General features: G+C 39.2%; 1 protein-coding gene across 1 annotated transcript in view; it reads left to right on the top strand.

Annotated features, from left to right (window-relative positions):
- The window catches only part of IL23R (interleukin 23 receptor), a 78,625-nt gene that overhangs the window by 1,021 nt on the left and 60,682 nt on the right, over positions 1-16,922 (top strand). The window contains exons 2-4 of the mRNA XM_070364563.1: positions 141-212; positions 4,196-4,492; positions 11,656-11,779. Coding sequence (XP_070220664.1) covers positions 143-212; positions 4,196-4,492; positions 11,656-11,779 — 491 coding nt within the window. The 5' untranslated portion in view covers positions 141-142. The remainder of the gene's footprint in view (positions 1-140; positions 213-4,195; positions 4,493-11,655; positions 11,780-16,922) is intronic.

Below are 16,922 nucleotides of genomic sequence, written 5' to 3'. Positions count from 1 at the left end.
CTTTCTTCCTAATTAAAGTTTCTCATCAAAAACAACTGCTAGGAAAAATGTTATGCCTTTTAGTATTTTATTAAAATATTACAGTTTAAACATTTTTCATATTTTTCTAGAGAGCAACAAAGAGTTTTTTCTGCTTTCAGGCATGAATCAGGTCACAATTCATTGGGACGTGGTAATAGCTCTCTACATATTCTTCAGTTGGTGTCATGGAGGTACAGTATTTTTGAGTACCTATTGCTATTTTTTATTCAAATAAAATACTGAGTGTTTATTAGGTTCATGACATTATGCTCGAATCTCTGAAGAATAAAAATTATTATACTGGGAAAAATTATATGCACATAAAATTATGTGGAATGAAATGTGAGTCCAACCTCCCTCCTAATGCAAGATTCCTTTATCAAGCATCCTGACAGAGGTCTAATTCTTATATCAAAATTTCCATGAAGCAGTCTAATTCCAATATCAACATTTCCACAAAGCAGTTTATTATTTTGGTTTGGCATAATCTGTCTTTGAACATTTTTAACTTATATAACTTATCAAACATTTGAATTTTATTCAATTCCACAAACAATTTATTGATCATTACTCTGTGTTAGGTGCTGTGCTAAGCCTTGTCTTCCTCACAACAACTTTGTGCAGTAGTATTATGTGCTATTATTATTCTTATTTTGTAGTTCACACAAACAGCTGGCATTATGACAAAGGCATACACAGCTTTTAAGAGTGGGAGGTGGGAGATCATCAGAAGTTCAGGCAGGACAGCCATTGGCTCTTGAGAGTTTCTACTGAGGGCATTGCATCCTGGACAGGCGAGAGGGACTCATTTACTATGAGATAAGCAACACCAAAGGCTTCACATGTGGCTCAGTGGTGAAAGAATTCGCCTGTCAATGCAGGAGATGCTGGTTCAATCCCTGGGTAGGGAAGATTCCCCGGAGGAGGCCATGACAACCCACTCCAGTATTTTTGCCTGGAGAATCCCATGGACAGAGGAGCCTGGCAAGCTACAGTCCATACGGTTGCAAAGAGTCGTACACGACTGAGTGACTGAGCATGCACACACACACAAGCAACATCAAGGCAGGGTTTTAGATCTTGAAGGAAGTTTTGTAAATCATGCAACTTACTCAGAATAGTGACAAAAGCAAAACTATCTTCTGTAGGTTGGGACAAACTTATATTAGACATATAGAAGTAGTCCCACCATGAGAACTAGAATCCCTCCAGCAGGACATCAGACCCTTCCAGAGTCAGACCAACAGTATCCAAGAAGGTTTCGTAGAAATAAGACATCATTTACTTTTTCCAGCTTCTGGAAATATGCGAATGATAAGTCAGACTTCTGTTTATACATGGAATTCTCCAGGCAAGAATACTAGTGAGTAGTCATTCCCTTCTCAAGGGGATCTTCCCGATCCAGGGTTCAAACTCAGGTCTCCTGCATTGCAGGCAGATCCTTCACCGTCTGAGCCACCAGGGAAACCCGTTTATACATCTGAGTGATTAGTATGAAGCATAGAGAAATTAGACAAGTCCATATGATATGGTACTAGAGACTTTCCAGATGTTCATTAGAAATTATTCAATCTGCTGTAATATTTTTACTATCTTTTCCAAATTTTCTACTAGAATGATATTTTACCCCTTTTAAATAGCTTTGCTGAAATAAAAAAAAATAAACACTACGTTTAGCATTTTTCTGACCAACATCCTCCAAATTAACATATTTTGTATGACTTATTTTAACATATTAAAAAGAGAAATTAACATACTTTTGTATGACTTATTCTTACATAATCCAAGTTAACTCCTGCTGATTACTGATTTCTTTTTCTGAAAAATCATCGACTTATTAATTCATTCCCAAATGTTGTGAAGCTCAGCAGTCCAGTGTTTCTGGGGTTTTTTTTTATTCTATTTTTTAAAACCAAGATAACATTTATCCGAATTTGAAGTCTTCTGACGTTTTTAATATTTTCTGTGTATTCTTAAACACTACTCACGTTTCATGATAGTATTCAGATATTTTTTAAGGTGCTGAAGAAACAGTTTCTCTGAACTTGAATTGTTGACCTTCTTTAAAACAGGGGCTTCCCAGGTGGTGCTAATGGTAAAGAACGCCTGCCAATGCAGGATACATAAGAGATGTATCCAGGGTTTGATTCCTGGGTTGGGAAGATCCCCCAGAGGAGAGCAAGGCAAACTACGCCAGTATTCTTGCCTGGAGATATCTATGGACAGAGGAGCCTGGCAGGCTACAGTCCATGGGGTCACAAAGAGTTGGACAGTGACTCAGCATGGCAAAGCAGTCAGATGCTTTCTTAAAACTTCTTTTCATGTCTTTGGCTTCAAATTCCTATTGATAATGATGGAATTATTTTTATCACTACTTCAACATTGAAATATTTATAATTTATATGTGAATGCAAACTACATAAATGGACATACTCAATTACATTTATATTATAAAAGTTAATTTTTAAGCTTTGAATTCTAAAGATAAGGACTTTTAAAATTAAATACTGGCCTTTAATTATCACTTTGATAAGGTTTTAAGATATTCTAATGCTTAGAGTTTAGAATATTTAGAAAAAGCCTACAATGAATTTTCCTTGATGTGAATTTAACTTAATTGATATTGCATTACATTGTCATTTGAGTTTATGAAAATGCCTTTATTATTATTTGGCTATAAAAATAATACATTATTATATAATTTTTGTAACACAGAAATATTCAATTAAAAATAAAAATTAACACACAGAGATTATCATTGATAATATCTTAGTGTATCTTTAATTTAATGAATTAAATATAGCCCACCAGCCTATATTAAATATTTTGTTTTGAAACTTGCTTTTCAACTTAAAAATATATTCTGAACATTTCCCCATATTTTTAAATTAATGATGAATTTTAAGTGGTGGTCAAGCAATAAATTTTTGCAACTAGTAACAGTATGATTTCACTCATTAAGATCATAATTTTCTAATAAAAATAGCCCTTATCTGTAAAAGAAAGAAAGACTGAGTAGCTGAAGAATGGGGTTTGGATTCTTCACTACCAATTGTTATTTCTAATGTTACCTTTGAAACATAAGGTACCCTCAAAATGCCTCATTCCTCACCTTTAAAATAGAAGAGCTAATTATATTTGCACTTTAGACTGCTAGAGAAGCTGAAAAGCTGAAAGCTGACTCTAGGCTCGTGTAATGCTGTTGAACATCAACAGAACATGGTAAAAACACACTGATTAGCTAAGCAAATAAATGATACACTGAGTCCTAATGGTAAAAACACACTGATAAGCTAAGCAATTAAAGGATACACTGAGTCCTAAAACTCTTTTCCAGTGGAAATTATTCCATTCAGTTCACTTCAGTCGCTCAGTTGTGTCCGACTCTTTGTGACCCCATGAACCGCAGCATGCCAGGCCTCCCTGTCCATCACCAACTCCTGGGGTCCACCCAAACCCATGTCCATCGAGTCAGTGATGCCATCCAACCATCTCATCCTCTGTCGTCCCCTTCTCCTCCTGCCCCCAATCCCTCCCAGCATCAGGGTCTTTTCAAATGAGTCAGTTGTTCGCATCAGGTGGCCAAAGTATTAGAGTTTCAGCTTCAACATCAGTCTTTCCAATGAGCACCCAGGACTGATCTCCTTTAGAATGGACTGGTTGGATCTCCTTGCAGTCCAAGGGACTCTCAAGAGTCTTCTCCAACACCACAGTTCAAAAGCATCAATTCTTTGGTGCTCAGCTTTCTTCATAGTCCAACTCTCACATCCATACATGACCACTGGAAAAACCATAGCCTTGACTAGACGGACCTTTGTTGGCAAAGTAATGTCTCTGCTTTTTAATATGCTGTCTGCTGCTGTTGCTGCTAAGTTGCTTCAGTCGTGTCCTACTCTGTGCGACCCCATAGATGGCAGCCCACCAGGCTCCCCCGTCCTGGGGTTCTCCAGACAAGAACACTGGAATAGGTTGGTCATAACTTTCCTTCCAAGGAGTAAGCGTCTTTTAATTTCATGGCTGCAATCTAATTATTTTTGACTGGATTATTTTGAATGAAATATTTGACTAATTATTCCATTAGTCAAAAACAATATTAAATGCAAAGCATATTTTTCTGAATATCTGGTTTTAATGTTTTACATGGAATTAATTATTTTATCTATTTGTTTTCCAGGGATTACAAATATAAACTGCTCTGGACACATCTGGGTAGAACCTGCCACAATTTTTAAGATGGGTATGAATATCTCTATATATTGCCAAGCAGCAATTAAGAACTGCCAACCAAGTAAACTTTATTTTTATAAAAATGGCATCAAAGAAAGATTTCATATCACAAGAATCAATAAAACAACAGCTCGCCTTTGGTATAACAACTTTGTGGAGCCACAAGCCTTTGTGTACTGTACTGCTGAATGTTCCAGATATTTTCCAGAGACACTGATATGTGGAAAAGACATTTCTTCTGGATGTAAGTGTTGGGGTGCATTCAAAAGCCAAGTGAAAGTTAACCTAACGATTAACTGGTAACTACCAATATTGTCTAAAAATGGAGGCAAATTAATGTACTTCACTTCTTCTGTTAGTTTAATGTAGGTATTGCAATTTGAATGTCTCCAGGAGCCAGGTTGGTGAAATGTTGCTTTAAGAAGCTGGTGGGATCTATGCAGAGAGGAAAACACATAGATAGTTTACTGAGCACAGACAGTGTCCAGCTTCCGGGTCTCTGAGGATCTAGTATTCTTAGATCTTTTGGTTCTTCCAAAGAAGATGGAAGTGTAAATTTTCAATGTGAACTCTACAAACTTTTCAATGTTGCCAACATATTCAAAATACAATTTTTTAACACTATTCTGGCCGAACACAGGTTTTTAGGTATGTGAAAGGCAGCACCCTCAGATTTTCAGTGTTTTTATTTTCAACTATTTTCCACTTAACATTGTTTTCCAAACTAATATAAACCTTGAAGCAGATTCCATTGAGAAATTTTGAGGCTAAGATTTCGAAAGGAAAAAACAGTTGCAATACTAGCTTTGTATCTCTGCTATATTTCTTACCAGCTGTGTGACTTCAGGAAGTTGCTTAACCAGTCTATGCCTCAATTCCATGTCTGTAAAATGAGGCTAATTATATTGGTCAGGGTAAAGATCAAATTTCAATAACTTATTTAAAAAAGTATTATATACTTTAAACTATAATATTAATGTGCCTAAGCCCTTTTAAATGGAACCTTTTGATAAAACATGGGATTATTTTGATACAATTCCCTGCTCCTAATGTCACTGCCCCAATTGTGAATTATTGTTTGTTACTATAATTATTAAGAAAAAAATGAATTGTTAATTTTAAAAATATTTGCTAAATTCAATGTGTGTTCATAGTATCCTGAAGGTGTTTAAGTTACTATAGTAATATGGGCTGGCTTGTATAATTATATACTTAATTCTTGGTTCTACTATTACAAAAGAAAAATGTTAAGTTCAGTACTGTTTTAATCTAGAGTTTCATTCCCTACAGCATCTGGGCCCATTTTCAGTGAAAGATAGAGGGCTTTGGATCTTTGCTATGTTCCCTTTCTCCATACTTTTGAGAATCCAATCTGAGTTCTTCCTCATCTCCAGTCCTCACCTAGACAGACCAAGTCTACCTGGCCACCTCTACCTGTCCCTAAAGGGAGAAGAAGGAGGCTTTTTTGTTTAAAGTAAGGCCATTGTCCTGCTGGGCACCTGACCAACTTGCTTCAAGAAAGAAGAGCTATAGGAAGTAGCAGAGGTGAACTGAGGAAGGAAATTAATAGGTTTTGGAGTTAAAGAAAAAAATTTAGGCCTTAAAATAATAATAACATGCTAAACTTGCCCTAAATTGTGGGAACTGAAACCTCAAGTAGACATCTTATCTGATGTCTGAGGATTTCTTAGCTTGTCCGCATCCTCAGGAAACAAAAGTAACCCTCTTGCTTAATTACATTCCTATTTATCTTTGATGTTTGGGGGGTGGGTTGTTGAGAGAATATTTCATTGGAGAACAAATGAGCAACTGTCATGGTTTTGGGGAAAGGTCAGTTTTAATTTTAAGCCAGAGTAAGAAAGGAGGCAGAAGAAGTGTGGCCTCCTTCCCTGTGTTGCAGTTTGAGTGACCAGTGATGCCCAACCACTCTCCAGTGTTGGCTGAGCCTTCTGCTCCCAGACACAACCACCAGGCTCTGCTCAGGGCCAGGGAGTGGCCTTTTCTCCCCTTCTAGGACAACACATTAGAAGCACTTGTATTTTCTGCTGACAGCTGCTTAGAAAGAACATTACCCTTTCCACTTGTTTACTCTGTGATTTTGGAACTTTTTACATAGATCTCTGGTTATGAGTGTGAAAGTGTAACTGCCATGTAAGAATTTACTCAAAGCCCTGGATTCAAGAAACCCTGTGTTCGTGGGCTCTACATTCTTAGTAAACAAAACTTCCTATTGAAGTAGGTCAAGTAGAGGTTTTTGAGGGTTTTTGTGGTATTCTAGAAATCACACTGCTTTCACTGGATCACTTTGATTACAGGATACTCTTCCTGTGAGCTTTACCATGTCAACTTATCATCACTGCTCTGAACAAAACGATTATGTGTATTTTTTTAGACTGGAGACAAATCATACAAAATAAAGAGAAGATAAAGGAGTCATTGCTTTTCCTAAAAAGATATCCAAACATTAAAAGTTCCATACTTTGATGTGCAATTTGTGAAACACAAACTATTATCACAGTTTCATTTTTAGCCATAATCTTAGACTTCTTAGATTGTTATCTGTAAGTGTACACACATCATGAAAAGTATTCTATCAGAGTCACACCAGTCACAGGATAAAACACTTTAAGATTTCTCTATTCCTTTAAAAACACCAAATTAAACTATTCATGAAACAGTCATATTTCCACTGAATCATTAAAAAGTTTAAATATATATAACTTGAATTTTTGGAGAAGGAAATGGCAACCCACTCCAGTGTTCTTGCCTGGAGAATCCCAGGGACGAGGGAGCCTGGTGGGCTGCCGTCTATGGGGTCGCACAGAGTCGGACACGACTGAAGCTGAATTTTAATCATCTTTGATCTCTATTTATCATCTAATGAAAGTAGACTTATTATCCAATAAAAGGCCCTGAAAAGTTCTCTTTAACATTGCTACTCAGTCTTACTAGTGACACAATAGGCCAGACTGCACACTCTTTGAGTAAGGAATTATGGAGAGATCTTTGCCAGAAGCATTGTTTTTCTTTTCATTTTAAATTCTCCTCATTATCATTTTATTAATCAAACCAATCAAGCCATGAAATACACTTTACTTAGTGGTTAGTATGCACCAAAACTGTGTTAAATGACAGCAATTCAGAGAAGAGGAGATCACAGACTCTGCCATCAAGAAGCCCTCAGTTGAAAATGATCCTTGGCTAAACTTTGAATTAATAAGAAACATGGCTTGTGAATAGTAAGGGACCCAGTAGGAGGGGAGACATGTGATGGGTAGGAGAGAGCAGAGTATTCTCTGGCAGCTGGCTGTACAGCAGGTTTTTGCCCACAGACATTTAATAACCCAGCAGGTAAAGAATCTGCTTGCAATGCAGGAGACACAGGAGGTGAGGGTTCAATCCCTGGATTGGGAAGATACCTGGAGAAGGAAATGACAACCCAATCCAGTATTCTTGCCCAGGAATCCCACAGACAGAGGAACCTGGAGGGCTACAGTCCAATGGGGTTGCAAAGAGTCCAACATGACTGAGTGACTAGGCACACACAATGGAATCTAAAAACAATTTGGTCTTATTTTATATCTATATTCACATTCCCATCTTTACATAGCTTCATATTAACAAATAGCATGTTTATTTGCACATAAGTGTTTAATCTATTTGATCTTTTACAAAGTTAATTAGTTACCGGACATAACCCTGAGCATTCACTTCAGAGAAAATGCTGTAGAATAACATAGCCCAAAAGACTGATAGTTGTCTTTTATGATGGCCGAATCAAAAATACTCTCAAACTAGAGGGAAAAAATAACTTCAGCACAAATCACTGAAGGACCCCAGTCAATCAATATCCAAAATGATTTAAATTTATGTTTCTATCCCTACCTCCTTTAAGGCTCAAGTAAAACTTAAAGATTTATTTTTTCTCACTTGGAGTCCAATTTCTCCCCCACTGCCGTTTGATGCTACAACTCATCATAATGTTTTAAAGCACTTTAGTGTGTTCTTACTGTTTGAAAATATGTTTTTAAATCATTAAATCAAATTTCATTCAAGTAGAATGTTTTATTTAACATTTTGGACCAACAAAAAAGAAATACACATCATTTCTATAATCTCATAATCTTCCTACTAGCAGACTCCGTCTTTAATAATTTGGAATATGTCTTTCTAGTTTCAGTCTCTTTCTCTGTGTGTGTGTCTCTGTCTCTTTTCTCTGTTTCTCTGTCTCTGTTTCTATCTCTCTCGCTACCCCTTTATCTCTCTGTCTCTCAAATGAGCCCACTATACTATACTATACTATTTTGTAACTTATTTTTTCATTTTATCATACGGGCCTTATTTATTTAATTAAATGTATTTTGAGTTGCTTCCAAGGCCAGATACTTACATTGTCTTCAATAACTTTGTTTTTGGTTGTGTTTCAGGAGTGCATTTTGGGAAATTAAGCTGGTTTCCAAGTGTTCCATTATTATAAACAACACTCTAAGAGGCAAACCCTTTCAGCCAAATATTTTTGTGTGTCTGTGAACACTTTAGTAAGGATGCAGTCCTAGACGTAAAATTGCTGGGTTGCAAGATATTACTCCTGCTTTTACAGATTATGATAAAGGTTGTTCCAATTTGCATTTCCACAAGCAGTGTGTTAGAGGATTTCCTTGAGTCCATTTCAACACTATGGATTACCATTTTTCAAAATCCTTGCCAATTTGATAGCTCTAAATGACATCTATTATTGGTTCAGTTTGCAATGAAGATAAATTTTTTCCATATATGTATTTCTTATTTTATAAGTAGTATTCTTGGTAGAGGATTTATAGATGAAGTGCAGGAATATATCTATGTTTAAGCTAAATCTTTGGGTATAATTTCAGGTGCATAAATGTCTGTATTTTTATTTGTTCTGAGGCCCCATCCTTTCATTTTTCTTCTTTCCTTAATGGGACATAATTATTGGTTTATTTTTTTTGTTTAATATTTATTTTATAGTTGATTAACAATGTTGTATTAGTTTCATCCTTTCATTTTTCATATCATTTTTTGAGTAATCAGTTTCCCAGGCAGTATTGCAAAAGTAGGTACAAGCTGAGAGAACCACCTCTAAAAAGTGAGCATGTGATAAATGCCCAGTATTTCCATACTTCTTTTTTGATCTTGATTCTTGGTAATTTATTACTGGATGATGTATCTGAAAATTCCAGATGCTGTTCTATATTTGTTGGGGTTTCATAGGTTTTCGGAGAAGGCAATGGCACCCGACTCCAGTACTCTTGCCTGGAAAATCCCATTGACGGAGGAGCCTGGTAGGCTGCAGTCCATGGTGTCGCTAAGAGTCGGACACAACTGAGCGACTTCACTTTCACTTTTCATTTTCATGCATTGGAGAAGGAAATGGCAACCCACTCCAGTGTTCTTACCTGGAGAATCCCAGGGCCGGGGGAGCCTGGTGGGCTTCCGTCTGTGGGGTCGCACAGAGTCGGACACGACTGAAGCGACTTAGCAGCAGTAGCAGCATAGGCTTTAGAGGCTCCAAGGGCTCCAACAGAACTCTCTCATCTTTTCTCATCTCTTGGGTTGTGTTTCCCCCTGTGCTGGCTTAATTCTTAAATAGACTGTTTCACTATGACAGCAAGATGGCCATCAAAAGCCCATAGCTTACATGACACTCAGAGACAGTAAATACGGCAGGGAGAAAGCACATCTTTTACAGTAGCCCCAGAAAAAGTTCCTTGGATAATTCTGATTGGTTCATCTTGGGTCACGGGTTCATTCCCAATGGAAATACTCCATCAGGCAGACTAGGTCAAGGGCACAGTTCTGTGTGTCAAGGCACAGCCTGTGGCACAGGGGTGGAGTGGAGATGAGGTTAGGAATGAGGAAGATGTCAGTTCTCAAAAGGAAGGATGGTGGCAGACAGAAATTAACAATATTCTCCAAAATTTGGCCATTCAGAGAAAGAGTTGAAGGCATGGGAGAAAAGAGAAAAAGAAACTAGAAATCGAATTCTGTGAATGCCTAAAAAATTTTAATCTTTCTTTACTGTAGTGAAATGTACTTTTTAAATGATTCTTAAGTGCAAAGTTCTATGAATGCCAGTGATGAATATGCACATTGACATCATTGTGCAACCATCACCCCCATCCATTTCCAGTACTCTTTTCATCTTGCAAAACCGAAACTCTATACCCAATAAACAACAACTCTTCATTTCTCCCAACTCCTCAACCCTTGGCCACCACCATTCTACTTTCAGTCTCTGTGAGTCCAACTGTTCTAGACATCTCCTATAAATAGAATCATATAGTGTTTGTCCTTTTGTGGCTGGCTTATTTTATTTAGCATAATGTCTTCGAGGTTCATCTATGTTATAGCATGGGTCAGAATTCCCTTTCTTTTAAAGGTTGAGTATGTATGTATGACTATCAAACTTTTTTTTCTTTTTGGCCTCACCCTGATGCATGTGGGATCTTAGTTCCCTGACCCAGGATCAAACCTGCTCCCCTTGCATTCGAATGCTAGAGTAGAGGAAAAACATGGAGAGCCTTTCACAACAGCCAAAAGGCAGAGAGATATCAAGGTTCAGTTCAGTTCAGTCGCTTAGTCGTGTCCAACTCTTTGCGACCCCACGAATCGCAGCACGCCAGGCCTCCCTGTCCATCACCAACTCCCGGAGTCCACCCAAACCCACGTCCACTGAGTCAGTGATGCCATCCAGCCATCTCATCCTCTGTCGTCCCCTTCTCCTCCTGCCCCCAATCCCTCCCAGCATCAGAGTCTTTTCCAATGAGTCAACTCTTCGCATGAGGTGGCCAAAGTACTGGAGTTTCAGCTTTAGCATCATTCCTTCCAAAGAACACCCAGGACCAATCTCCTTTAGAATGGACTGGTTGGATATCAAGGTGGGAAAGACCAAAATAGCAAATTCTGTAGAGTTTAAGCTCAATGATGACCATAAAGAAATCATGGGATTTGTGGATTAGAAAGTCATTGATGACCTTAACAACAGTGGTTTTGGTGGAATTGTGGGTCTGAATCTTGATTGTTTGGGGTTCAAAAGTAAATGGGAACTGAGGAAAAAGACCAGTATAATGGACTTTAAAAAAGAAAAAAGCTATTGTGAAAAAGAGAAAGATATACTGACAGCTGAGGGAAGATAATTTGGGGAGGAATTCATTTGGATGGGAGGAACTTGATCACCTTAGTATCCCCAAAGAGGGAATATAGTAAAGTATGTGAAGGAAAGCAGCAATGTTTCAGGGCAAAGTGGGCTGGAATGTGAGCTGGAAGGGGTGGAATGGGGAAGTGCTGATTGACCTGGTTTTCCAAATGAAATGGAATGGTTATCAACTAACTATAAAAAACCTTGATGTTTCTGTGGTGGTTCCTAAGTGATACATTTTGTTGCAGATCCACCAGATGTACCTGACAAAGTAGCCTGTGTCATTTATGAATATTCTGGCAACATGACTTGTACCTGGAACCCTGGGAGGCCCACCTACATAGACACAAAGTATGTGGTGTACGTGAAGAGGTAGGTTCCCTCCTCAACAGTCTATCCTGAGCAATTCCACTCCAGTTCAGCCAGTGCTGTGCCTCCAGCAGGGATCCAAGAAATCTGCCTCAAATGTTAAATGCATCTTTACTATCCCCAACTCCCTAATGCCAATCAAGGAATCCACCAAAACACTTTTCAGGCCATTGATATTTTCACCCTGTGAGGCAATATGTTCCATAATCTTTCTGCTGTTTTTACTCATTGGAGGTGACTGTGGGCAAGGACCTAATGTGATACAGCACAGTTTTAAAAGGATCTTTCCTTGAATCTCAGCTCTCTGTTCCTTCTAGGATTTAGGCACTTAAACTCTCCATATTGTCATTTCTTTATCTTTAAAATAGGCTTGAAAATAGAACCTAATGGATAGGTTAATTCTGTTTAAGTGGAATTTGACTTTTAAAGTGTGAATCACCATGCCAGGTCCATCAGTACAGTTCAGTTGCTCAGTTGTGTCTGACTCTGTGACCCCATGGACCACAGCACACCAGGCTTCCCTGTCCATCACCAACTGCCAGAACTTGCTCAAACTCATGTATATTGAATTGATGATGCCATCCAACCATCTTATCCTCCGTCTTCCCCTTCTCCTCCTGCCTTCAATCTTTCCCAGCATCGGGGTCTTTTCCAATGAGTCAGTTCTTCGCATCAGGTGGCCAAAGTATTGGAGTTTCTGCTTCAACATCAGTCCTTCCAATGAATATTCAGGACTGATTTCCTTTAGGATGGACTGGTTGGATCTCCTCACAGTACAAGAGACTCTCAAGAGTCTTCTCCAACACCACAGTTCAAAAGCATAAATTCTTTGGCATTCAGCTTTCTTTATAGTCCAACTCTCATATCCATATTCCACATATGGAAAAACCATAGCTTTGACTAGATGGACCTTTGTCAGCAAAGTAATGCCAGGTCCATAGTTAGCACTAAATTCATGGAAGAGAGTATTAATAATGAACCCCAAATCTCAAATTTGGTGTCTATATATATCAACCATCTTCCCTGGCAAGCCAGGGAAGAATAAGGGAGCTATCAGGACAAAGGACTTTCAGCTTTAAAACTGAAAGCAATAATTGAATGAAAGTAATAATTTCTTAATTGGAGTTGAGGAGAGCTTTGTGGAAACACTCTTCTGTTATGATCTAACACTAACCAGACTTCGGGAGCCAGACCACCATGCAGCCAAAAGTTCAAAAGTTTTATGCTTAAAGACAAATAACTAGTCATAAATGTTATATTACTTCATACAAACTTAGATTCAGTTCAGTTCAGTTGCTCAGTCGTGTCCGACTCTTTGCGACCCCATGAATTGCAGCACACCAGGCCTCCCTGTCCATCACCAACTCCCAGAGCTCACCCAGACTCACGTCCATCGAGTCAGTGATGCCATCCAGCCATCTCATCCTCTGTCGTCCCCTTCTCCTCCTGCCCCCAATCCCTCCCAGCATCAGAGTCTTTTCCAATGAGTCAACTCTTCGCATGAGGTGGCCAAAGTACTGGAGTTTCAGCTTTAGCATCATTCCTTCCAAAGAAACCCCAGGGCTGATCTCCTTCAGAATGGACTGGTTGGATCTCCTTGCAGTCCAAGGGACTCTCAAGAGTCTTCTCCAACACCACACTTCAAAAGCATCAATTCTTTGGTGCTCAGCCTTCTTCACAGTCCAACTCTCACATCCATAAATGACCACAGGAAAAACCATAGCCTTGACTAGATGGACCTTGTTGACAAAGTAATGTCTCTGCTTTTGAATATGCTATCTAGGTTGGTCATAACTTTCCTTCCAAGGAGTAAGCGTCTTTTAATTTCATGGCTGCAGTCACCACCTGCAGTGATTTTGGAGCCCCCAAAATAAAGTCTGACACTGTTTCCACTGTTTCCCATCACTTAATGGGAAATAGATGGGGAAACAGTGGAAACTTAGATTAGGGGAAGAGTATTGTTAGTTTCTACTATTTATAAACTGCAAAATAGGAAATGGTTGATGTGGAAAAATCTTTTTCTCCTTAATGTACACAACTCAAATGTTTCTGGGTTATATCTAAACTATATCCATGTGTGTCAGTCTGTTTCGGAATCCTTTGCCAGTGTTAAAGATGGAAATAATATCACTAATTTGGAGGGAAAAACTGTGGGCAAACTGGGGTAGATTGGTCTCCCTATTCTTGTTTCATTTGATTTATTTATTTTTTTTTTTCAAAGAAAGCCTTCAATTTTGTACAGTTGACTTTTGAAAAACACACGGGTTGTGGTGTTGACCCCTTCATGTTACTTTTGACTCTTCCAAAACTGAACTACTAATAGCCTACTGTTGGGCAGAAACCTTGCTGATAATAGTTCATTGACACATTTTGTATGTTATATATATGTATTAGATATTGCACTGTGCTGTACTAAGTTGCTTTAGTTGTGTCTGACTCTTTGCGATCCTATGGACTGTTGCCCACCAGGTTCCTCTGTCCATGGCATTCTCCAGGCAAGAATACTGGAGTGGGTTGCCATGCCCTCCTCCAGGAGATCTTCCTGACCCGGGAATTGAACCCATGTCTCTTAGTCTCCTGCACTGGCAAGTGGATTCTTTACCATTAGCACAAGCTGGGAAGTCATTTAATCCCCTATGCAACCTTATGGGGTACATATGATTATTTTCCTGATTTTTGTAGACAGGGGACTGAGGCCTAGCTAGGTTACATGATGCGTCTAGGACCACACAGCTATGAGAGGGAGAGGTGGGATTTGAACTTGGCATGGCCTGACTGCTTTCTTCCTAATTTAGTTTTTTCTGCTAAAGTGGTGTGGGAACCCAGATAAAAGGGCATATTTGAGAGATGCTATCCAAGTCTCATCATTATGGAAGGGAATAACCTTCCAATCTTGCTCTCTCCATCTGCTAGATACTCAGAATAATTTTGACTAAGTGAAACATAAATTGTAACACCACTCTGCTCAAAATATCTGGACAAAAACTAGAAAGATTTTATGAATACACTACTAAGCCTGGAGTTATTGGCTACATGCCATGGGCAAGAAGCTCACATCTTTCACTAAGCAGAGGTATGGTTGGGTACAAAAGGAATGATGGAAACACTCAGATCAGAGATAGATTGTGATGTCAAACAGTACACAATTTGTAAGCACTGCAGTCTGTTACTTCATGTGCTTCACATCCTCAATCTTCAGCTCAACCTTGCACAGTAACTATTATAATTGTCCCCTTTTACAGAGCTTATGTTACTTCCCCAAAGTCACTTGGCTAAGACATCATGGAGCCAGGATTCTAACAGGTATCTAAGACTTACCCTCTCCTCCTTGTTTCTGGGATTAAGTAGTGTCTTTGAGATGAAAAGAGGTCATGAGGACAAGAATCTCATTGCAAAGGCAACCTGCGTGTGTGTGTGTGTCAGTCACTCGGTCAAGTCCAATTCTCCAGGCAAGAATACTGGAGTGGGGAGCCATTCCCTTCTCCAGGTCATCTTTCCAATCCAGTATCAAACCTGGGTCTCTGGCATTGCAGACAGATTCTTTACCATCTGAGCCACCAGGAGGCTTCCATGGTGTCTCAGACAGTAAAGACTCTGCCTGCAATGTGGGAGATGCAAGTTAGATCCCTGGGTTGGGAAGATCCCCTAGAGAAGGGACTAGCAACCCACTACAGTATTCTTGCCTGGAGAAGCCCCATGGACAGAGAGGAGTCATCAGGGAAGCCCAAAGGCAACTTTAAGAATGTGAAAACAAGGGCAGTATAGGAGCAAACACCACAGCTGAAGCTCACAGAAAATTTCTATGTGCCAGACTGACAGAGAATGCCTAGGGCCTTGCTGTCTATCTCCTGGAACTTTTACTATCTCGTGGACCCACTGACCTTGATTAGTTGATTACTTATTTTTCTTTTAATCAGTCAATCAGTCAGTTCAGTTGCTCAGTCGCGTCTGACTCTTTGTGACCCCATGAATTGCAGCACGCCAGGCTTCCCTGGCCATCACCAACTCCCGGAGCTCGCTCAAACTCATGTCCATCGAGTCAGTGATACCATCCAACCATCTCATCCTCTGTTGGCCCCTTATCCTCCTGCCTTGAATCTTTCCCACCATCAGGGTCTTTTCTAGTGAGTCAGTTCTTCACATCAGGTGGCCAAAGTATTGGAGTTTCAACTTCAGCATCAGTCCTTCCAGTGAATATTCAGGACTGATTTCCTTTAGGATGGACTGGTTGGATCTCCTTGCAGTCCAAGGGACTCTCAAGAGTCTTCTCCAACACCACAGTTCAAAAGCATCAATTTTTTGGCACTCAGCTTTCTTTATAGTCCAATTCTCACATCCATACATGATTACTGGGAAAACCACAGCTTTGACTAGATGGACCTGTGTTAGAAAAGTAATGTCTCTGTTTTTTAATATGTTGTCTAAGTTGATCATAGCTTTCCTTCCAAGGAGCAAGTGGCTTTTAATTTCATGGCTGCAGTCACCATCTGCAGTGATTTTGGAGCCCCTCCAAAATAAAGTCTGTCACGGTTTCCATTGTTTCCCCATCTATTTGCCATGAAGTTATTGGACCGGATCCCATGATCTTAGTTTTCTGAATGTTGAGTCTTAAGCCAACTTTTTAACTCTCCTTTTTCACTTTCATCAAGAGGTTTTTTAGTTCTTCTTCGCTTTCTGCCATAAGGGTGGTGTCATCTGCATATCTGAGGTTATTGATATTTTTCCCAGCAATCTTGATTCCAGCTTGTGCTTCATCCAGCCCAGCATTTCTCATGATGTACCCTGAATATAAGTTAAATAAGCAGGGTGACAATATACAGCCTTGACATACTCCTTTTCCTATTTGGAACCAGTCTGTTGTTCCATGTCCAGTTCTTACTGTTGTCCCTTGTGCTGCTTACAGATTTCTCAGGAGGAAGGTCAGGTGGTCTGGTATTCCTATCTCTTTCAGAATTTTACACAGTTTGTTGTGATCCACACAGTAAAAGCTTTGGCGTAGTCAATAAAGCAGAAATAGATGTTTTCCTGGAACTCTCTCACTTCTTTGATGATCCAATGGATGTTGGCAATTTGAGCTCTGGTTCCTCTGCCTTTTCTAAATCCAGCTTGAACATCTAGAAGTTCACAGTTCACATACTGCTGAAGC

Source organism: Bos mutus, chromosome 3 (assembly GCF_027580195.1).
Source record: "Bos mutus isolate GX-2022 chromosome 3, NWIPB_WYAK_1.1, whole genome shotgun sequence".
In the NCBI taxonomy this organism is placed as follows: Eukaryota; Metazoa; Chordata; class Mammalia; order Artiodactyla; family Bovidae; genus Bos; species Bos mutus.
This window is presented reverse-complemented; position numbering and strand designations above follow the sequence as displayed.